General features: G+C 41.6%; 1 protein-coding gene across 50 annotated transcripts in view; it reads left to right on the top strand.

The window, feature by feature from the left end:
• The window catches only part of afdna (afadin, adherens junction formation factor a), a 137,477-nt gene that overhangs the window by 80,178 nt on the left and 34,386 nt on the right, over nt 1-22,913 (top strand). For all 50 annotated transcript variants that reach the window (XR_015035166.1, XR_015035163.1, XR_015035161.1 and 47 more), the window contains 7 exons: nt 141-406; nt 1,489-1,632; nt 2,562-2,760; nt 4,212-4,318; nt 7,573-7,653; nt 20,786-20,851; nt 20,993-21,066. Coding sequence is in view for 44 of the 50 variants with exons in the window: in XM_085770187.1 (XP_085626313.1) it covers nt 141-406; nt 1,489-1,632; nt 2,562-2,760; nt 4,212-4,318; nt 7,573-7,653; nt 20,786-20,851; nt 20,993-21,066 (937 nt within the window). In the remaining 6 variants the exon portion in view is untranslated. The remainder of the gene's footprint in view (nt 1-140; nt 407-1,488; nt 1,633-2,561; nt 2,761-4,211; nt 4,319-7,572; nt 7,654-20,785; nt 20,852-20,992; nt 21,067-22,913) is intronic.

Raw genomic sequence — 22,913 nt, 5'->3', positions numbered from 1 at the left:
AATGAATGCATAATAATCGTAATACCGTGATTATTTCTCTGAAAATAATCGTACAAAGAAAACCTATAATCGTGACATCCCTAAAACATTTATAAAGCAGCAGTCTTTAAAGACGGTGTCGCCACTTTTCTGTCTTCCAGAGGACGTCCTGCACACGCTGACGGGGGCGATGTCGTTGCTGCGGCGGTGTCGGGTCAACGCCGCTCTGACCATCCAGCTGTTCTCGCAGCTCTTCCACTTCATCAACATGTGGCTCTTCAACAAGCTGGTGACGGACACGGACTCGGGCCTGTGCTGCCACTACTGGGGCGCCATCCTCCGCCAGCAGCTCAGCCACATCGAGGCCTGGGCCGAGAAGCAGGGGCTGGAGCTCGCCGCCGACTGCCACCTCAGCCGCATCGTCCAGGTGCAGTAGAAGATTTGTGTTTTATCTCGACGTTGCGATGCGTTTTGTTTGCATGACATCATCTTATGCACACAGCGTTGTTTGATCAAGCTCGACTGGTCCGATAGTCTCTGTGTCAACACGAGCAAACAAGCTGTCGTCAGCCTCTGATTATTGTATTGTTGAAGCTGAAGCGGAGCAGGGAGACGGATGATGTCACAACAGGTGACCTTACCTGCGAGAAAGAGAAAGATTCAGAATAACTTTATTTATCCCCGGAGGGAAAGTTTTCTTTGTTACAAACTCCTGAAATGTAAAAGAAATCAACACAAAGTGAGATGTACATAGATAAGTAAAATATAAAATATAAAAAAAATAAATATAAAACACTGTTTTGTTTGTTTTTGTCAGGGCTGTGTCCTCAGTAATGTGATCACATATAGAAAAAAACTTGTTTTAATCAAAGTAATAGTTGTATTTTTAAAGATAAGTTTCATTCAATCTTTGAAATTCTAAGATTTAAAACTTCATTTATTCAAAATACGAAAAATTTCTATGAATGAATTGAGGCTGACACGATGGCTTTGTTTGAAAAGGTTAATAAAGGTCAAAAAAAGAAATTAGAGTAATAGCAGGACTTTTTACTAGGAGCCCGTAACTTTAAATTTTAGGAGCGCATGCAGAAAATTTAAGGGCGCACACCGTAAATCGACTGGCAAAGCAAATATTCACATTTCCTTTTCAATAAATGAACCTCACACACATGACACCTGACACCTGTAATGACAGATTGAATCGCCACTTTTACGTTTCACCAGTGTTTAAAGAAAAACCCCATCAAATTTACCGGTTGCACATGTACTACACAAGTAGATGAAAAATCTACTTGCACACTTGCACAGATGAGCCCATTTAAGGGGCAGTCTGGAGTCCTGTATAGAAATATACAGACAGTGTGTGTTTTATATGAGTCACTGGTGTCAAACTCATTTTAGTTCAGGGGCCACACTCAGCGCAGTTTGATCTAAAGTGGGCCGTACCAGTGAAATAATAGCATGAAAACCTATAAATAATGAAAACCCTTTGTTTTGTTTGCGGTCCAGGCCACCACCCTCCTCACCATGGACAAGTACTCCATGCAGGACGTTCAGAACATCCACAACACCTGCTTCAAGCTCAACTCCCTGCAGCTCCACGCACTCATGACCAACTACCACTGTGCTCCGGACGAGCCTTACATCCCGCCGGTGAGACACACACACACACACACACACACACCCACACACACTGGGTTAACCGTCCTGCTGTCCTCCTGGGTCAAGGAAGGGAAAAACGAAGGAAAGATAGAAGGAGGGAGGGAACAGATTGGGTCAATTGGGTCAAAAAGGAAGGAAGGAAGGGAGGGAGGGAACAGATTTGTTCAAGGAAGGAAGGAAGAAGAAGAAAGAAGGAAGGAAGGACAAAGGAAAGATGGGAGGAAAGAAGGAAGGGGAAAAGGAAGGAAAGATAGAAGGAGGGAGGGAACATATTGGGTTAATTGGGTCAAAAAGGAAGGAAGGAAGGGAGGGAGGGAACAGATTTGTTCAAGGAAGAAGAAGAAAGAAGGAAGGAAGGAAGGAAGGAAGGAAGGAAGGAAGGGAGGGGAAAAGGATTGTGGAAAGAAAGATGGAGGGAGGGAACAGATTCGTTCAAGGAAGGAAGAAGAAGGAAGGAAGGAAGGAAGGAAGGACAAAGGGAAAGATGGGAGGAAAGAAGGAAGGGGAAAAGGAAGGAAAGATAGAAGGAGGGAGGGAACAGATTGGGTTAATTGGGTCAAAAAGGAAGGAAGGAAGGGAGGGAGGGAACAGATTTGTTCAAGGAAGGAAGAAGAAGAAAGAAGGAAGGAAGGAAGGGAGGGGAAAAGGATTGTGGAAAGAAAGATGGAGGGAGGGAACAGATTCGTTCAAGGAAGGAAGAAGGAGGAAGGAAGAAGGGAAAAGGGAAGGAAAGATGGAGGGAGGGAACAGATCAGGTCAATTGGATCAAAAGAGGGAAGAAGAAGAAGTAAGGACGAAGGGAAGGAAGGAAAGAAGGAAGGATGGAGGAAGGGAACAGAAGGACAACAGGAGGGTTAATACTTCAGCTTTGAGTACAAGAAGTGGTGCGATATTAAATGTAACTGTGTGTGTGTGTGTAGGAGTTGATAGACCACGTGGTGGCGGTGGCGGAGAACACGGCGGACGAGCTGGCGCGGAGCGACGGGCGCGAGGTGCAGCTGGAGGAGGACCCCGACCTGCAGCTGCCCTTCCTGCTGCCCGAGGACGGATACTCCTGCGACGTGGTGCGCAGCCTCCCCAACGGCCTGCAGGACTTCCTGGAGCCGCTGCTGCAGAGAGGTACCGGCATTAATCACATGATATTAGTAACTAGTGTTTTTCAAAATAAAAGCACAGTGTTGAGATAAAGTTGATTAGGGCTGGGACGATATGCTTTTCTCCCGATTCGATCCTTCTACGATTTTTTGGATAGCGATTCGATTTAAATTGCGATTCTACGATATTGCCGATTCTCTCGATTTTTAGTCTGCATTTTTAACATTTATCTGCACACAAATACTGTATAAGCCTATAAATTAACATACTCCATTATAAAGTGAACTTAAACCCTTTTCAGAACCTGTACTCTCTGTATGTAAAAAAAGGCTAACAAATGCACATTGCACAATATTTCAAAAATTTCAACAAAAAAAAAAAAAAAAATCGTCAAAAAGGATATAGCGATATTTATGTGAATCGATTTTTTCTCCCACCCCTAAAGTTGATGTAATGTGGCCCCTGTGTAGATATATGTTGTACTGTACAGTTCATTCTGCTTTAAAGTTGAAACAAGTAGAGGATTAAACTAGAGCTGCAACAATTAATCAAATAATCGCACAATTATCGATTATGAAATTAATCGTCAACTATTTTGATAATCTAATAATTGGTTTGAGTAGTTTTTTTAAGAAAAAAAGTCAAAATTCTCTCATTTCAGCTTTTTAAATGCGAATATTTCTGGTTCCTTTGTTCCTTTATGACAATAAACTGAGTCTCTCTTTGGATTGTGGACAAAACAAGACATTTGAGGACATCATCTTGTCATTTTGCAACATTTTTTTTTACATTTTATTCACTAAACAACTAATCGATTAATCGTTTAATTAAATAATCGACAGATTAAGCGATAATGAAAATAATCGTTAGTTGCAGCCCTAGATTATAAACACTGTAGTGCCCTTGAGCAAGGACCTTAACCCTCAGCTCTCCCTCTGTTATTGTACTGAGCAGCTTCTACTACACAAAATAGGCAATAGATAGATAATCAGTTCATCATTTGAACAACTTTTTCTTGCAAAAATCCCAAATATTCATTGAAATCAGCTTCTTAATTCTCACCATTTAACAAATTTTTATTATTTTGACCATTTATCAAACAATGAATTCAGTTTTATTGAAGAAATAATTGGCACATTTGACTAAAATCAGAAAAAACAACAACTTTTTTTTGCATATTTTAGACAAATGTGCCAATTATTTCTTCAATTTTAACACTTTTAATGTGTGTAAGTTGCATCACAGCACTTGATATCTGATATCACACCAGGTGCAACACTTTAATTTAACTTTAAACTGTTTAAAATGTATGAAGACGTTGTGATTTCATAGTTTTAAGGATGTTACTTGAAGGTGAAAAGAAAAAGATGTAGAGGAGTTCACTCTGCTCTACAGCTTGTGTTGTTAGCCACATGTACATTTACTGTAAATAACTCTGTGTGTGTGTTTCTCTCTGTGTGTGTGTTTTGGCCCAGGTTTTTGCAGGTTAACGCCCCACCCCCGCTCCCCTGGCACCTGGACCGTTCACTTTGAAGGAGCCGACTGTGACAGTCACTTCTCTGCAGCTGACAACTCTGAACTGGTACGACACACACACTCTCTCTCTGTCTCTTCCTAAACCACCGTGTGTGTGTGTGTGTGTGTGTGTGTGTTTGTGTGGTGCATGCTGGGTAAAGAGCAGCTCCAGTAGCGCTGAGTCATGCGAGCAGAGCGGACACTGACAGTGGATGTGACAGCAGCTCGGACGAGGACACGTCAGGACTCTGGAGCTTTTATTCACACAACAAACATGAAGCTCTTTCATCCTGTTGTTGCTCCACATCTGAGTTTTTATATCCAATTACACAGTTTAACTAAACCTGACGTCCTCAATGAAATCTAACTCACTACATAACTTTATTTATGTGGTTGTTTTCTTCTTATCTTATCTTAATTTCTCTTATCTAATCTTTCCCTAACAAAGTTACAAAGTAAAACCAGATTTCCAAAAGGAGACTAGAGCATAAAATACGAGTAGAGCAGCATAAATGATGCAAAAATATCAGACAATAAGAGTAAAAACAATCATTTGGGGTGAAATAATGTAAATAAAACATATCATTTTGTCATTTAGAGTTAAAACAAAGTGTTACAGCTCCGTTGTCTTTCAATAAACAGTTCCCTCTGTTAGTATTTTCAGTGTAAAAATCAGGACACAAGAAGTAAACAGCAGCTTCATTTACATGAGTATACACAGTATTATGACTTACACATGATACAGTACACAAACATGTCGACATTTAAAGGCCCTTTCACACCGTGGACGTAACGAATAAACTACATGAAATTGCAAAAATATTCAGCGGCGAATATCTTTTTTTTTTTCCTGTGAGAGACTGTGGGAGGCCCGTGGGAAACACTGTCATGGTATTCTGACGTGGAGGAAGTGACGTTGCCTACCTCCTTTTCACGCTACATGATTGGTTGATGCGATTATTCACCGAAAAAGAAAAATCGATCTCACTCCGGGGAAAAGAAATTGTGTTGCATTTTCGCCGCATAACATTCGCAGTCGGTGTGAAAGGACCCGTAATGAAAATCAGGGTTTGGGGAAAAATATTGGCGCACAAATTATTTGCACGAAATATACGTCTCCGGTGTGAAAGGGCCACAGTTAAATAAATAAAATGCGACACGTTTCCTTCTATTAAAGTTCCAAAAAGCTGCTTTCAGCTTCAGCCTCAGTCTCTGCTGCTCGTCTCTCCACCGCAGAGCTCAGGAGAGTAAATTACAGTGGATTTACAGGGTTTAAGAGAGAGAGTGTGTGTGTGTGTGTGTGTGAGCTACAGTAGTGAAGACGTGACCGAGATAAAAAACACACAGACACACACGCACACACACACACACAGAGGATCAGTTTCAGGTGAGTTCAAGACTAAAAAAGGTAAAACATTCCTGCAGAGCCGAGCGACGGCCGAGTCGACATAGTTTGACTATTTTTAGAAAAAAGTTTGGACCTGGAAGTTTCTTTGATTGTGATCCAGAGGTGTGTGTGTGTGTGTGTGTGTGTGTGTGTGTGTGTGTGTGTGTGTGGTCTCTCAGTCGGGAGGCAGTGATTACAGTGACTTCAGAAGGGGCAATTTACTTTTCATAACAACCCACACACACACACACAACACCAATCACACTGCAGAAGTTAGTTAGTTAGAGTATGGAGCCGTAAATGATAGACCTCCACACACACACACACACACACACACACACACACACACACACACACACACACACACACACACACACACACACACACACACACACCACTTCCTCTGTAATTGGTTTGTTTATCTCTGCTCTACTATTTCATGACTGTAGTCTCGACATAATGCAGGCGTCTCAACACACACACACGGTTTGATTAATGTGTGTGTGTTGAGGCAGAGGGGGGAGGGGCTCTTGTGCCACCAGTCACAGGTCCGGCTCTCTTTACATTACACTACACTTTAAAGGGATAGTTCAACATTTTGGCAAATTGGCCCATTGCCATAATCTCTATAGTCATAGCAGTAGGTTTGTTACCTTTAATTGTCGGTGCAAGCTATTTTTAGAACAGCGGAGCAGAGCCGTGAGCTGCTCAGTGGGATTTCTTGGTTTCCCTCATCAAATACACAATCCAACAACTCCAAAACGCTCTGGTGGACAAGTTGTGACCTGCACATTCACCACGCTATGAGATAATAACAGAACGTTACCAGACAGAGTTGTTTTAGAGGTAAATTCATGCAAAACAGCGTTGCCTTCAGGGACAGTTTTTCATCAAGCAGTCTCTGCATTTCCCTCTAAAACAACTCTGTCTGGTAACGTTCTGTTATTATCTCATAGCGTGGTGAATGTGCAGGTCACAACTTGTCCACCAGAGCGTTGTGGAGTTGTTGGATTGTGTATTTGATGAGGGAAACCAAGAAATCCCATTAGCCTCCGTAGCGTAGCTCTGAGCAGCTCACGGCTCTGCTCCGCCGTTCTAAAAATAGCTTGCACCGACAATTAAAGGTAACGAACCTACTGCTATGACTATAGGGAATATGGCAATGGGGCCGATTTGCCAAAATGTTGAACTATCCCTTTAATAATAACTCTTTCAGTATCACTGTGGCGTTGCCGTAGCAACAGCTGTGTTTGTGTACTTGTTGTGTTGTTTGGTTCTGGAGGAAAAAAAAGAAAACAGCTCGCTCTCGATTTGCTGCACACACAAACACACACACACAGCGGCGACAGTGTGTGTGTTTGTCCTGCAGCGTCTTTTGTCCGAATAATTTTTTTCACCATGTGGGAAACCTCGACAACACACACACACACACACACACACGCTCTCCTTCTCTTTCTTTTTCTTTCTTTGTTTCTCCCTCTCTTTCTCCACCCAGTCGCCCAGCCCTGCTCAAATGAGCCTTGCTGTGTGTATGTGTGTGTGTGTTTGTGTATATATGTGTGTGCGTGTGTGTATATGTGTGTGTGTGTTGCCATGATGTGGTTTTCATTCTTGACTCTCGTCCAGCGACCACAGGTTCCTCTGTGGTCTTCCCCTTTTCCCCTTCATCCCTCCTTCATTCCTCCCCTCCCTGTTCTCATCCCTCCCTCTTTTTTACTCCACCGATTTTTTTTCCCCCTCTCAACGCACACACACACACTCACTCACTCACACAGACACACACACACACACACAGTCGACTGTCGAGCTTCTTCTCCCCGAGGCAGTTCGGACGCCCGTACGTCGTCGCAGCAGCAGAACAAGAAGACGAAGACGAAGCGGCTTCACCAACTAAACTCACAAGTTTCTGTTCTGTGTCTCGTCTCTCTTCTCAGCCAATGAGGAAGGAGCCGGAGGTTGTCACGGTAACCCTGAAGAAGCACAATGGCATGGGCCTCAGCATCGTGGCCGCCAAGGTAAGGGAACGCCACCTGGAACAAGTGTGTGTGTGTGTGTGTGTGTGTAAGTGTGAAGTGTGTTTGTTTGTGTGGATCGATGCGTTTCTGACAGGAAGTGCAAAAATAACGGAGATGTTTTCATCGCAGCTGTCGACAGGGAGTGTGTTGGGCTTGTTTCAGTGTGTGTGTGTGTGTGTGTCAGCGTGTGTGTGAGGCTGAGCGACACACTGCTGACAGAAAAGGCTGCTGTTTTAAACACACACACACACACACACACACACACAGAGTTTGAGTGTTGAGTCTGACGGCGGCTCAGAGACTAAACAGCGACGCTGCAGAGAAACGCCTGGACACAAACTCTGTTCTGTTCACTTTGCTGCTGCTGCTGCTGCTGCTGCTGCTGTTGTGGGGGGGTTGAGGGGGGATTCATGCTGCTGTTGGTCCACATGTTTTATTTATTCATACAACAGAACCTGCAGAACAAAGTGTTTTAGTGTTAACGTGCACCGGGCGGTCAGGTTCATTAAGATTCGTGCATCTCCCACTTTTACGAGGTGCAAATTCAATTGTTTTTACTGTAAAAAAACTAACTTTACACTGTGTCGGACTGGGTTGAACTGTTTGGCCTAACGGAGAAGAGACAATGAGGATGAAGAATAAGTTTCATCCAACAACAGTTTGTCAAGAAAAATGAACATAAAGAGAATCAGCACCACTTATAAAACACTGTTAGCTAGAGCTGCAAGGTGGCGCCACCTGCTGGTTGACGTCGGTACTGCAGAGAAAACTTGTCAAACTCGGCTCAAAAGATCATTTTAAAAGTTGTTGAAATGTCCGTCAAGATTTTACAGATGTTTTTAGACCTTAAAAGTCAAACATATCCTTGTTTCTTACACACAACGAGCTCATGAGCAGGAATAATAATCAATTAAGTGATTGACAGGAAGCAGGATGTTAAATCTGGGTGCAGCTTCTCACTTTATTTCTCTCTCATGATCTTTTTTATATCTTTAATCTATTTACCTACAGTCATCAGGCTTTTTATTTCCTCCTCAAATGAGCTGAAAGTAATGAAGTAATTTGTAGATAAGACAAATAATCTGATTCCATCATGGTGGATGTAATTTGAACTTCATGAACCAACAGAGACATTTATACATGAATAAAACGTATCAAATGAAACTAAAAGAATCAAGATAAAGATGTGTTAAACTAAAGCCATAGAAGCTGCAGGTAAAAACTGTGTTTAATCAAGTTCATTAAAAAAGCTGCAGGCGTCATGTGACCCGGTCGTGAGTGGGTGGATCAACATCATCATCATCATCATCATCACTTTTTAATTTCATGTCGGAGGCGATCGGCCGTCTCGTCCTGAGGAGGATGAAATGAAACATAAAGGAGAGTGTGAACAGGTCTGCAGCCGCTTCAACTCCAGTTTCACCTTCAGATTTTAATTGAATTTATGAAATGTCTGAGGGAATTCAAGTCAATTATAAAAGACAGAGAATTGAGCTCAATCGAATCGTGTTATTGCATTGGTTTTATATCTCAATGAGTTTTTTACCTGGTTGAATAAAGGTGATTGATTGATTGATTGATTGATTGAAAAAACGGCAAAAGAAGAGAAACGTCCACTTCCTTCTTGAGAGGAGGAAACCTTCCTGCTGCAGCGTTACGTTACGTCATCATACACGAAAAAAAGAAATAATGTTCCTTTAACTGTAGCAGGAACAGGAGAGAGTGTGTCTGCGTGCGTGTGTGTTTATTGTCAATGAACAGAGAGGCGGTGATGTCGTCGGTTGTTACACAGGTGTGTGTGTGTCTGTGTGTGGTCGTGTTTTTCTGCTGCAGCTTCTTAATGAGTGTTTTGGGGGGAAAAGTGGGCGTCGTTTTTCTGACTTAAGACTGGTGTGTGTGAGTTTCCTGTTGCTCTGTGTGCGTGTGTGTGTGTGTGTGTGTGTGTGTGTGTAGAGAGAGAGGAAGGACGTACTGAGGAAACCTCCTGTCTGTTTATTTTCAAAGCTGTGTGGAACGAATGAGGAGGAGAACAGGCAAGAAGAGAGAGAGAGAGGGAGTTAAAGTGAGTGTGTGTTATAGAGAGAGAGTGTGTGTGTGTGTGTGTGAAAGAGAGAGACCAAATGTGTGTGTGTGATAGAGAAAGAGAGAGAGAGTGTGCGTTTGTGTGTGTGAGAGAGGAGAGTCAGGTAGAGACAGTTTAGTCAAACAGCAGCCTGAGCTCTGTCCTGTTATATAACCCTCAGTGTGTGTGTGTCTGTGTGTGTGTGTGTGTTAATGTGTGTGTGTCTGTCAGTGTCAGTCAGTGTGTGGGTGTGTTATTTGCCCGTCGGAGCAGCAGCAGCTCCACCTCCACCTCAGTCTGACCAGCTGCCGTCGTCCCCGGCGACGACGCTTCACCTCTGGATCTGCTCCTGGATTTTTCTCCCTGTTTCTCAACAAACTCGCTGCCGTTAGGAATTTTTCCTGCACTCGGGAACGTTTAAGGAATTTATTTATTGTCTCCTTCTTTTTTTAACCTTTTTAACCCTTGAACACTGGAATCTACTCAACATTTCAACTCAAAACTACGTCTTTTTTTGTAGATCTCCTTTAATCCTTTACCTATTTTAAACATTTTTTCTTTTTACACACGTTTTTTCCCCCCCAAAAAATATGATCCGGGCTACATTTCCAACCTTTTTTTTTGTTTTTTCCATGCCACTTTTCCATGTGTAAAGTGTAAACAGTGATTTGAAACACTGATGTGCAGCTGGATGGATCTCTGCCAGCTGCTGTAGTTGTAGTTTTTTGTTTTTTGGGGGACTTGTCCGTGCACGTTAGCAGGTTGAACCCCTCCCTGCAGTTTGAAGAGTGTGCAGTTTGTGTGTCTGTGTGTGTGTTGTGTGTGTGTGTGTCCCGGTGTGGACGTCCCAGTGTGTCCCGGTGTGGACGACCGACAGCAGCAGCAGCAGCAGCAACATGTGGTTTTCTGTGGTGGGAAGGAAAGACGAGCAGGTAACGAAACAAACTGGTTTTTATCTGATGAGATCATTATTAGAATTAAAAAAATGACTTGACAGGTGTGAGTGAGTTGTGGTTAAGAAGTCGGAAGTGTTTCGCTTGTATCTTGATCGGCCAGATTTCCTAATTTTCTCACACATCGACACGTGTGTGAGTGTGTGATATTGGCCCGGTGTGGATCCACTCGTCCCTCTTCTCTGTTTGTCTTCTGCTTAATGGTTAAACTGAAAGTACACAGAAGAAACACAGAAACAGAGAACAGTCTAAAGTTTAAAAGAGACGGATTCATGCTGCAAAAAATGGAATAAATAAGAATGAACGACATGTTGGAGTTAGTTTTAGAAAGAGGAGGAGGAGGGTTAGGGTTAGGAGGTGTTTGTTGTTGAGGAAACATCTGAACTCTGTTTCTCTGGGACAAAAAGCTCCTGTCAGATTATAAATAGCCGTATTGTGTCACAGGTGGTCGGAGCCGGCGGTGGTGTTGTTGGCGACGGTGTCACATTCAACATGATGAATTATGTTTTTTAAAGCTGGTTTTAACCCCTGTTTTAAAACTCTTATATTAGTCAGGTGTGTTTGTGCTTCTGGTTTTGTGTTTGTCTTTTCCTCTGGTCAGCTGGAAACTCTTCCTCCTCCTCCTCCTCCTCCTCCTCTGCGTCCTCTTGTGTTGGTGCGTTTGCTCATTTATCTGTTTCTGTGAAGTCCAGAACATTCCTTCTGCTCAGATTAGAAACAACCAGAGCGTTTCACAATGTTATCGACCAGGAGGAAACTTCAAAACCAAACTTTTTTTTTTTTAATCCAGTCATTTACTTCTACTTGAGTTGACCTCTTAGTTTACAAAGTTTTGTTGTGTCGAGTGCAATGACAATAAGGCTTCTTCTTCTTACCTGCACTTCATCATCATCTGATTTGTATCGACCATAGAACTACACATCATCACTTTTGTTACTTTAACTTAGGTTTACATGATAAACTTGCTAAAATACGTTGTAAAAATACATTAACAACACATTACAATCAGCAATATTATCTTATATCACAATATTTATGTGCAATATGATGCATTATGCAGTCAAAATATATTTAAAAAAAAAATAGACAGTGGATTATTGTGCAGAATTCAACACTAGGATTGGTAAAAGTCTTTTTTCATGGTTTATATTGTTGGATTTTTAGTTTGTGAACGTTTTGCTGCATTTGTTCCATACGTTTCCACTGTGTGTGTGTGTGTGTGCATGTTCGCTTTGTTTGTTAGCTTATAGAACCGAGCTACACAGAAGTGGAACAATAGTATGAGAGCGTTTTACCCCCCGTGAGGGCGCGGACAATGGGAGGATGTACCGCACACACACACACACACACACACACACACACACACACACACGGACAGGCCTTCCTGTAAAGCTGCGGCGGTCGGGTCAGGAGTGTTTACTAGGTGTGTCAAAGAGAACAGTTGTGCGTCTTGGCGCTGGTTGTGAAGGCACCAGATCAGATCTGTGGAGGGTTTTTTGGCAGGTTGGTGTGGAAACAACAGAGACACGAAGTGAACGCCGTCTTCTCGTCTTCACACACTCACACAGACACACACAAAGGACAAACTGTGGAGGTTAAAACGTAGACGTTTCCTGGGGTTATCAGAGGACACCGGCTCACCATGTTAGCTGAAGCTCTGTTTCCCACACACAGTCTGTGTTTTGGATGAGACTCACTTTCATTTCATTTTTTTTCATTTTTTATTATTCGTTCTAATCCTAGGATTGAAAAGGAGCAGGATGAAGAAAATTTATAATACCTGCCTACCTTTCTTAAAACAAAAGAACACATTATATCAGATGATATGCCAGTTTACAGCCGACAATATGCAACAAAAGAAAAATATATCAGATTATTCATGAGTTTTGTTTATTAACAGGACGAGATAGATGTTTTTCTTTCCTTTAGTTCCTCCTGAATCTAAACCAGTACGTTTTCCGTGCAGTTGTGTTGTGTGAAACGTGGATGGAGATGTGTTGACAGAAAGAGGACGTGCGTTTTTGAATTGTGGGAAAACTGTGTTTCTTCCTGATTAGTTTCGTGGATTAAGATGCAAAAAAAAATGAACGAAGGATGATCTCAGTTTATATCTTTAATCCTGTTTTGTGTATCAGATAAAGATTTTAACTTCATGATCCAACAGAGACATTTATACATAGATAAAATGTATAAAATCTAACTTAAAGCATCAAGCAAACAACAAAGATATGTTATACTGAAGCCATAGAAGCAGCAGGTAAAAACTGTGTTCAATCAAGACATTTGTAAGAGCTGGTTTATTGAAGTTCTAGATTTTAATGATGTAAAAATGGCTCTTTAACCCTGTCAGAGAGGAATCGTCATCATCACGTCCTCGTACAACGACGAGCACGTTGTTTTAAACATCTGAAAAACTTCAACTGTGAATTCATGCCTGCAAATATATGCAAACATCCAAACAGTAAGTTTTTCATTCTAAAATTAAAACCATCTCCGTCCAGGCGACAGTTGTCCAACCCACAGGTTAGAAACACTTTGTCATCCAGGTGGTTCCACCTCTGGTAATTAAAGGGCTGATGATGATGATGATGAGAACCAAAGCGTCTGTGGCGCTTCACACGACTAAAAACAGGATTTCTAAAAAGTCTCAGAAACTGAACGCCTGGTGCAAAAACGTAGAAAATATGTAGCAGCACATCTGTCACGTGTCATCTGAAACATCTGTAAATGGAGAAGTAGTAAATCAGTGCTGTAAATTTTTACTCCGTGGTCGTTTTAATCCTCAACCTCTTCACACACAGACATCAGTCACAGCGGCTGAAAATTCAAAGAGTAAAAGGGAAAAAAAGACGACAACATTGTCAATCAACACATTCCTGAGCGTCTTCATCCACCGACATCATGACACTATAGATACCTGTGTGTGTGTGTGTGTGTGTGTGTGTGTGTGTGTGTGTGGGCGCCTGTGGTTTTTTAAATAACCTCTCCCAGATAAGTGGTTTATAACCTCATAAGGCTCCAGAGAGCAGGTTGACATGTGCTCGCGCTGTAAGCTGTAATCTTGGTGAGCTGCCAGTCTGCTTCATCAGCAGCTGCTCTCCACTCTGCTGCTGCTGCTGCTGCTGCTGCTCACGTTAGAGGAAACTGTCACATCACTCTGACTCTGGAAACACTGACGGACGACGTGTTGTGTAATTTGCAGCGTCTCTGTCTCAAGGTCTTTGCACTGGTTTCCCTCAATTTGTTTATTTATTAATCGTTTTTAGTTTAAATTTCATTGTGCGGGTAAGTTTTACCCGTTCCCGCTCCTCGGATGTGAAGATTTCTTTCTTTTTTTTTCTGTTACATATCATCGCAAAGGAATATTTTTAGTTATTAGACAGTTGATCTGATAAAACGAGGCATTTAATGGACATTTTTCATCATTATCTGTCATTTTATAGACCTAATAATGATATATTTATTGTGATAAGTGCCTTTCAAGTCACCTAAGGACACTTAACCATAGAGATAAAATAAAATAGATTAAAAAAAACAGAAGAACAACCATTACAGTTATACAAAATGACATGATATTTACATTATGAATCATTAAAGACACATTAACAAGTAGGTTTTACTCTACTTAATGTCCTGCATGGCAGTAAATGTCAAAAAGCATCATCATTATTTCCTTTCATGAAGGTTTTCTAATAATCTATAAATATATTGTATCATCAAAACTCAATTCAGCCCAGTTTATTTCATTCTTGAGTGATTTTAAGCCCTTGTTTGTATTTTAATTGTTTCCTGGGCGACAGATGTTTGCGTTTAACAGAGTAGTACAGCGTGTACGGAGATGTTCAGGAGTTAAAAGTCACGACATTTTTCCATCAGGTCCGTCGTGGCGAGCTTGTTTGACGAAGCCCTCGGGCCTCTTCTCTTCTCTTCTCTCTCTCTCTCCGCTCTTCATACAGGTCTGGCAGCTTTAAGGTGGTGCGCTTGATTTGTCGTGTCGGGGCTCTTTCTGTTTTTAAAGAGCAGTTAAAAGTGTCTGAGGCGTTCCAGCTGTTTCACTCAACGTCTATAAACGCACAGGCTTGTTACAGATGTTTTCATGTTGATCCGTTTGAGGATGTTTTGCGACCGACTGCGACACATCTGGTTCCACTTTGACCCAACGCCCCGGCGTCGGCTACCAGTTCAACTGTGAAGTCGTGCACAAGTTTCAACAAGCTCGTCCTGCTCGACAGAAACTCTTTGTTCTGCAGCATCACTCAATCAATCAGATTATTATAAACCAACAAAGCCACTGGATATTCACTCATGTGGTTTAAAATGTCCTCATCTGCACGAATTCACAACACAGTAGAATAAAGACATTTACAAAAGCAAAGGTGAGGACCAATGGGAATAGAATAATAATGAAATATTGGTATAACTAAGTGAAATTCCCTTCCTTAATTAAAAAATATGTCGATAAATAAGTACAAAATTGACATATCATCATTTTTATTTCTTAAATACAAAAGTTAATGTTTAATTATTTGTATTTACCAGCTCCATAATGACACTTAAAGAGTTTAACATGTATGTAAATATCAACTGTATAATGTTAATTGCAGACTGAATATCGACAACAAGTTTGTCCTGTTGACCTCAACGGATTTACTCTTGATTGTTAAAAGGTTTACTATGCGATAAAAGTTGATGGAAACAGTTCTTTGCCGGTTAAACGTGAACGGCGATCAGGTTTTGCATCAATTTTGCGACGTATTTCTGGCTTTTCAAAGACACAACGGACACAAGCTTTTCCTGAAGTGTCTTTCAACCACGATCTCCGTCTTCTGATGATCGCTCGGTATGTCGCAGTTAGATGGCACATAAGCACTGTTATAACTTGTTGCTAGATGCGATCCGTGTTTGCAAAAAAGCTGGCGTTTGTATCGGTCAGTGGTTTCCAGGGCAATGACTTCAACGGCTCGTCACACTTTTGACTTGTGCACATTAGGTTTTTTGCAATTCAGTGTAAAAAATTATTAGAAACACCTTGTATTCGATGCACCAGTTTGATCGCACAACAGCGTGCCGTGTCGTGTTACGCACGGATTTTATTTTCGATTTTAAGCTCGTAGATGGAAATGCACTGGTATTTTGAGCGATCTTCAGATGATTCTATTGACAAGTGGAGGGAAACATCGCCACTAACCATGTTTCCATCGAATTATCTAAATATCGATAAAAATATAAATGCGAATAACGCCGGCTCAAGTTGCGTTTCCAATCTGAGACCTTTAAATCGAATAAAAAGCCATGCGTAATGACGTCGTGTGCTGTTACGAAGCGGATTTGACATAAAACACAATCGCAACTCACATTTATCCTGCAAAGAACTGTTTCCATCAGCATTTGTTGCAGTAACTTTGTATCGAGCGAGAGAAAATCCGATGAGATCGACCGTAATTCATGATAATTAATCAAATTGTACTGTTTCCATAAGGAGTTTTTAATTCCATATTGCTTAGTGCAGATAAAAACGTGTGGCTACTACTGCCATGTTCACATTTACAGTAGTTTCTTTTTTTTTTTGCTGATGCACAGAAGAACTCGTGGCCTCTCTGAACCCCGTCCTTGTTAACTTGTTTAAATGCCGCCGGGGGGGTTCAGGGTTCAGGAAATCCCCTCTAGTGTCTGCGGCGCCTCCGTTGCCCCCCAAACCCCCCCCCCCATCTCTCATGATGAAGCTGTGGCTCCTTAACGTCGCTCTGTGTAATGTACAACAGACATAAAGCCGTCAACAGTGATTCACTGCTCCTCTCTTAATGTCACTCGCAGGAAGTTCGTGCCTGCATGAAGCCAGGCCTCATTATCACAGATGCATTGTGGGTCAAATAGTTTTAAAAAGGCCTTGATGGATGTGGTGACAGATGCAGAATGAGTCTCTGTTCTGCTCCATTCACGTCGTTAATAAATAGAAAATAGATGGATGAAAAAACCTCAAAACTCAACGAGGCCTCAGTGGACGAACTTTTAGGAACAGTTCAGTGATTGTAAGTGATCGGTCCGACCGCCGCCGTGGCAACAACAATAAAAAAAAATGCAAGTAATGCAGGAAACGATACTTCATACTTCATTTGGTAGAAATATGCGCCACAGTGTGAAAAAAGCCCAAGAATGTGTTTGTTTCATGGAGAGGAGAAAAGAGGGCGACACACACAAAGCTCATTGTGATTTACAAAAAAGAGCTGATCGGTTTGAACCTGTTTGAACTTTGTCTTTATTTTTATTTTTTCCCGCTCATTGAGAAGTTATTTCCTGTTGCAGGAAGTCGCCGATCAACACGACGCACAGTCGACAGGGGGCATAATAAGTTTATTATTATTATTATTATTATTATTGTGGAGCTGAGTCCTTGGAAAAACGAGGTGAAAATAAGACTTTTGTGCTGCAAATTAAGATTTTTATATCACAGTGAGGTCAGTTTGATCAATTTTTTTATTATAGAGGTTTGAACTTTTCTTCTTTTCTTCTAAGTTTAAGAATAAGAATTTGAAATTTGAGCGGTCATTCAGTAACAAAGATCATATGATTGATGTACATGGTTTTACTTAGAAACAGTCCTCAGGGTGTCTGCAGGTCTTTTTAATCCCGCTTTTTAAAAAATGTTTTAGATTAAAGTGACTACGAAGACTTTCGGAAAGCGAAGTGTTTTCACACTACATTTCCCAGGAGCCTCTGCGCGCACGGTGAAATTCTTGGACCGACCGGTGCAAGACGGAGGAAAGCGAAAACATTTGGCAAGAATGTTTTTATTAATCAAGAATGAAAGTCGGAGGTTTGAAGACGATCAGATACTGTCGTAGTATTGACCATAAACGATGCCAACTGGCAATCCGGTGGCGTTATTCCCATGAGGAAAACCGGGAAACTGAAAGTAGGAAATTCTGGGCGAGTCAACCACTAAATAATATCAAAATAATTATAAAGACAAAACGATGTACTGTATTTATAGAAAGTGTGGGTAATGCAGATCAATCCACATTAATATGAGACTCTTTTATAACCAAAAGCAAACTCCTCTGGGAATCTTTAGATAACTAGAGTCACAACCTGTTGTCGTCATTATTACAAGAAAACAGGAAGTTTAATGCTAACCCTTTAATTTACAGGCCATTAATTATGTAATAATGTCAAGAAATAGCCTAGAAACAACGGCCAATTTCATAGCGATGCATAGCCAAGAAATAACGATTGATTGCATAGAAATAGCCCAGAAATAACAGTCAATTGCAAGGACTTGGTGGAGAAAAATTCATGAAAAGCATGTGTGATCTTTTGCCTTTATGAAAAACATGACATTACTATTACATTGACCGTTATTTCGTGACATTATCACGTAATTAACAGCCTGTAAATCAAAGGGTTTCCAGGTTAAGGTTAATCTTAAGTGAAACAAAATGTAATTTTTTAGTTAATTAATCCATCTGTTTGATCAGTTTTCTGCTGCTCATCCCGGTTGCATTTTTGTATCTGGGGTTCAACAGTTGTTCCTGCTGGTTTTCAGTCTCATCCACTGACAGAAAAAACACATTAAAGCACTTTTTTATTTGAGGCTTTTGAAGTTTTGGCGTCCGTCCACTGCAGAAACCCTGAACTTTTGATACCATTAACATTAACATGCCAGGTCTGCTCATAAAACCTCAGTTACAGGTTGAAACACGGGACGGACTCTGTTTTTATTTTCAACATCAAAGTGACTCTTTAATAATAAAAACATTTCAGTGCATTAAGAGGATGAAAATATAAAACCGTCGTTCTTCTCGTTAGCAGCAGCTGACTAAATAAACTTCCTGATGTTAAAACAGTCGGAGCCGTTTAACCTGCGAGTGTAAAACTAAACTAAACCTCCACCTGCGCTGCGTTGCCAGATCTGACGAAGCAATCAGGAGTTTTATAGAGAAACTTTATAGACAGTTTCAAAGCTCCGCAGCTCTGGTTCCTCTCAGAAACCTGCTGCTTTTAAAACTCACAGTCCAGTCTGAAAGTAATCACACAGCCACCGGTCGCTGTTGCTGTCGTCGTCTTGTTCTGCTCCGAGTTTCCTCCTGCAGAGAGACGCGGAAAAAGACGGATTTCTGAAATATTTGTCTGGTTTCAGCTTCTTTCTGCTGTTGCACAAACTCCTCGAGGATAAACATGTCAAGATGGTGGAGAGAGAGAGACAGAGAGAGAGAGAAAAGCGTGCGATGCGTCTGATGTCACGCCAGCGCTGCGGACCGACTCACCACTTCACAGAGAAACCACACACACACTAACACACATGCACAGACAGACACACACACACAGTGATTCTGCTGCGTCTCGGCTCTTTGTTGCTCCGTAAAGAAAGGATTTGGGTTTTTTTTAGTTTTTTATTTTGACATTAAATAAATAAAAAGCGGCAGATTTGATTGTTTTGGCAGCAAACGGTGATGGAGGGAGGAAAAACGAGTGTGTAAAGCAGGAAACAGAGTGTGTAGTGTGTATGTGTGTTTGTGTGTGTGTGTGTCTTGTTGTCATTGACCTTGTCGACAGGTCCGAGTGTAAAAGTGTGTGTTTTTGTGTTTTTTTTTAATAACAGGGTATCCGCGGGGTCTTGAAAAGTATTAAAAGGTGATAAATCAATTTTGGGAAAATTAAGACCCTTAAAAAGTATTAAAAAGTCTTTTCACAACTTTATAAAGTCTTAAATTTTGAAGGTATTTTGTCTAAATTAGCTGTCTAAGAGTTTGAGTCCTAAAAAACATTGTAAAAGTGTGTGAATTTATTCATTTTATGCCATGTGTCGTTTTGTTTTTTTGCCTTTGATTTATTATCCCAGCCTATTTTGAATTCTGTTGTATCATAGTGGTCTATAGTTTTTATCACAAACTAAAACTGTTCAGTTAAAAGTGTCACTAGTGTAAATGGTTACAGCTTGAAGCGGCGGTGAGGTGTTGAAAAATATTGAGAAGGTCTTGAAAAAGTCTTAAAAAGGTTTTAAAATTAACTTCAAGATCCCTGTATATACCCTGAATAAATTCCTGGAGGAGTCAGATCTCTGTTGCTGCGTCTACCATGGATTTATGAATGAGATAAGGAGAGAGACGTCGTCATGGTTACACACATAGAGTGTAATAAATGGATGACGATGTGAAAAGTGTTTTACATTTAAGTTTACATGGATGGATGAGTGAGTGTTTGTGAGTTGTAATGTTTCCCCTTGTGCTGCTGAACATGAAATATTAAATCTCTTTTTTCTCTGCCCCCATCCCTCCATCTCTATCTCTCCCTTTCTCTCTTCTCTCTCCCTCTTTTTCTCTATCTCTTCTCTCTTTTCTGTATTTTTCTCTCTTCTCTTTTCTTTCTCTTTTTCTCTCTTCTCTTCTATCTTTTCTTTCTCTTTTTCTCTCTCTCCATCTTCTCTCTCTTTTTCTCTCTTCTCTTCTATCTTTTCTGTATTTTTCTCTCTTCTCTTTTCTTTCTCTTTTTCTCTCTTCTCTTCTATCTTTTCTCTCTTCTCTTCTATCTTTTCTTTCTCTTTTTCTCTCTCTCCATCTTCTCTCTCTCTTTTTCTCTCTTCTCTTCTATCTTTTCTTTCTCTTTTTCTCTATCTCTTCTATCTTTTCTCTCTTTTTCTCTCTTCTCTTCTCTCTTTTCTCTCTTGTCTTCTATCTTTTCTTTCTCTTTTTCTCTCTTCTATCTTTTCTCTCTTTTTCTCTCTCTCCATCTTCTCTCTCTCTTTTTCTCTCTTCTCTTCTATCTTTTCTTTCTCTTTGTCTCTATCTCTTCTATCTCTTCTCTCCTTTTCTCTCTTCTCTTCTCTCTCCATCTTCTCTTTCTCTCTTTCTTTCTCTCTCTATGTTGTCTCTCCTTTTTCTCTGTCTATTCTCTCTTTTTCTTTCTTTTTCTTCTCTCTCTTTCTCCTCTTTCTCTCTCCTCTCTCTCTGTCCCTTCCCCCCATTCTCTATCATTTCTTTCCCTCACACTATTCCTCTCTCTAACTTTCCCCCTCCTCTCTCTCACTCTATCCCTCTTTCTTACACTTTTCCTCTCTCTCCCCCTCTCCTTCCCTCCTCTCTCACTCTCTCCCTCCCTCTCATCCCCCTCCCCCTCTCAGGGTGCTGGTCAGGAGAAGTTGGGGATCTACATCAAGTCGGTTGTCAAAGGAGGAGCAGCTGACATGGTGAGAACAGACAGAGACACTGACGGAGGAGAAAGAAGACGAGCGTAAACACTGACTCATCCTCTCTCTCTCTCTCTCTCTCTCTCTCTCTCTCTCTCTCTCTCTCTCTCTCTCTCTGTCTGTGTGTGTATGTGTGTACAGGACGGGCGACTGGCAGCAGGTGACCAGCTGCTGAGCGTTGATGGGCGGAGCCTGGTGGGGCTGTCACAGGAGAGGTAACGACTACAACAATTTCTACAACAACAACACACAGCTTCATGTTTTTAAAGGGACATTGTGTAACTTCTCCTGTTATCTATTCACGAAAATCGATTATTTCGTTCAAAAGTCTTTCAGTTTTTCATTAAAGCAGAAGTAAGTGATATATTTGTGTTAATATAAGTCTTAAATAGTTATATCTTCCGACAGCAATCACTTACATAGAGTGTTTGGTCTGAAACACGGGTCTGTCAGTCCCTCTGCTCTGCTCTGAGCCGAGGAGAAAACATTTATCGTATCCTACAGTTTTTATCCAATGAGGAGAGAGAACGGCATGCAGGGCTGTGTGTGCAGCCAAGGGACGCCGTGAATGTGGTGACGTAGGGACGAGGACTGTTATGGTGCGTTCAAGGAAACTCGTATTTTTCGACCGTGAAGTGGTACCAGTTCGATCTGGTACGATTTCACCGGTCGGAAGTTACGAGTGGCCGTTATAGTGACTTTCACCGGTAAAACAGGTCGGAAAAACACGAGTGGGTTGCCTGGAACGCTACAAAGTCGTAAGTTGTGACTTGAAGCTGTAATTTACGATTTCAAAAGCCTGCCTGGAACGCAGCATTAGCCAAAACGACCGGACCACTTACTTCTGCTTTAATCAGTAATCCCCCCCCCATCAACAAACTGAAGTGTTCCTTTCAGCTCTGAATGAGCCGTTCATATCATTCATATCTCCATGGAGCGGGTAAGCTCGGTGCTGCTGCCATGTCGTCGCGTCGCCATGTTTTTACGTTCAGTGGCAGCGTGACGGTAGGAAACCACGGAAACTCAGCGGAGACACCGGACGGAGCTGTCGGCTCAGGTCGAGGTGGCGTCTGTGAAGAGTCACCGCGGTAACGCAGTGAGGAGGAATGGAGCGTTACACTGATGCTGCATTCACCTGCAGTCGGGCAGACGGCCGTCGCTAACAAACCAGATGTCATTTTAGTCACAGAAGTGGAGTGAAAGACGGTAAAACGTGGGTCAGGTAAACAATATGTGTATTGTTTTGCCTCGTGCTGACGGACCACTTGTCGTCCGTCTGCCGTCTGCCCAATTTCACGTGAATGCAGCATGAAAAATACGGTTGAGGTGCTTGTGATATACAACCGCAACGCTAGATGGGAGTAATTCCTACACAGTGTACAATGTTCCTACACATCAGACCGACTGAACAACCTCTGGTTCTGGATCTGGATCTGACGATTAGAAATCTGGAAATTCCCATCTGACAAATTCAGATTAAACTCAAACCATCACAGTTGAATCACAACGACGTTCAGCTGCCAAACCGCCACAGACATATTTACGACCGTGAGGTGGTGATGCAAATGAAACTCTTAATTTTCCAGCTCTTATTTTGAAAAGTAAATTTATTTATGGCTCAGCGGTGACATCATCAGATCACCACAACATCATGGGGAAAAAAAACTAAAAACATCCTGAGGTTCGGTCGTGTCCCAGTCGTCCTCGTAAAAAAAAAAATTTTAAAAAAAGAGTTTCCACTGCTGTTTTGGAAACAGCAGCGGCCGACGCCCCTCTCACATTAATCTAGTTATTTCAGCTTCGACGAGGTCAGAGTGGATTTACATTAACCCTCCTGTTGTCCACCTGGGTCAAGGAAGGAAGGGAAGGAAGGAAAGCAGGAAGGACAAAGGGAAAGAAGGAATGAAGGACAAAGGGAAAGGTGGGAGAAAAGAAGGAAGGGAAAAAGGAAGGAAAGAAAGATGGAGGGAGGGAACAGATTCGTTCTAGGAAGGAAGAAGGGAAAAAGGAAGGAAAGATAGAGGGAGGGAGGGAACAGATTGGGTCAAGAAGGAAGGAAGGA

This window comes from Trachurus japonicus, chromosome 24 (genome assembly GCF_045865225.1).
Source record: "Trachurus japonicus isolate A0001 chromosome 24, Traja_1.0".
NCBI lineage: Eukaryota > Metazoa > Chordata > Actinopteri > Carangiformes > Carangidae > Trachurus > Trachurus japonicus.
Note: the sequence above shows the minus strand (reverse complement) of the source record. Positions and strands in the feature narration are given on the sequence as shown.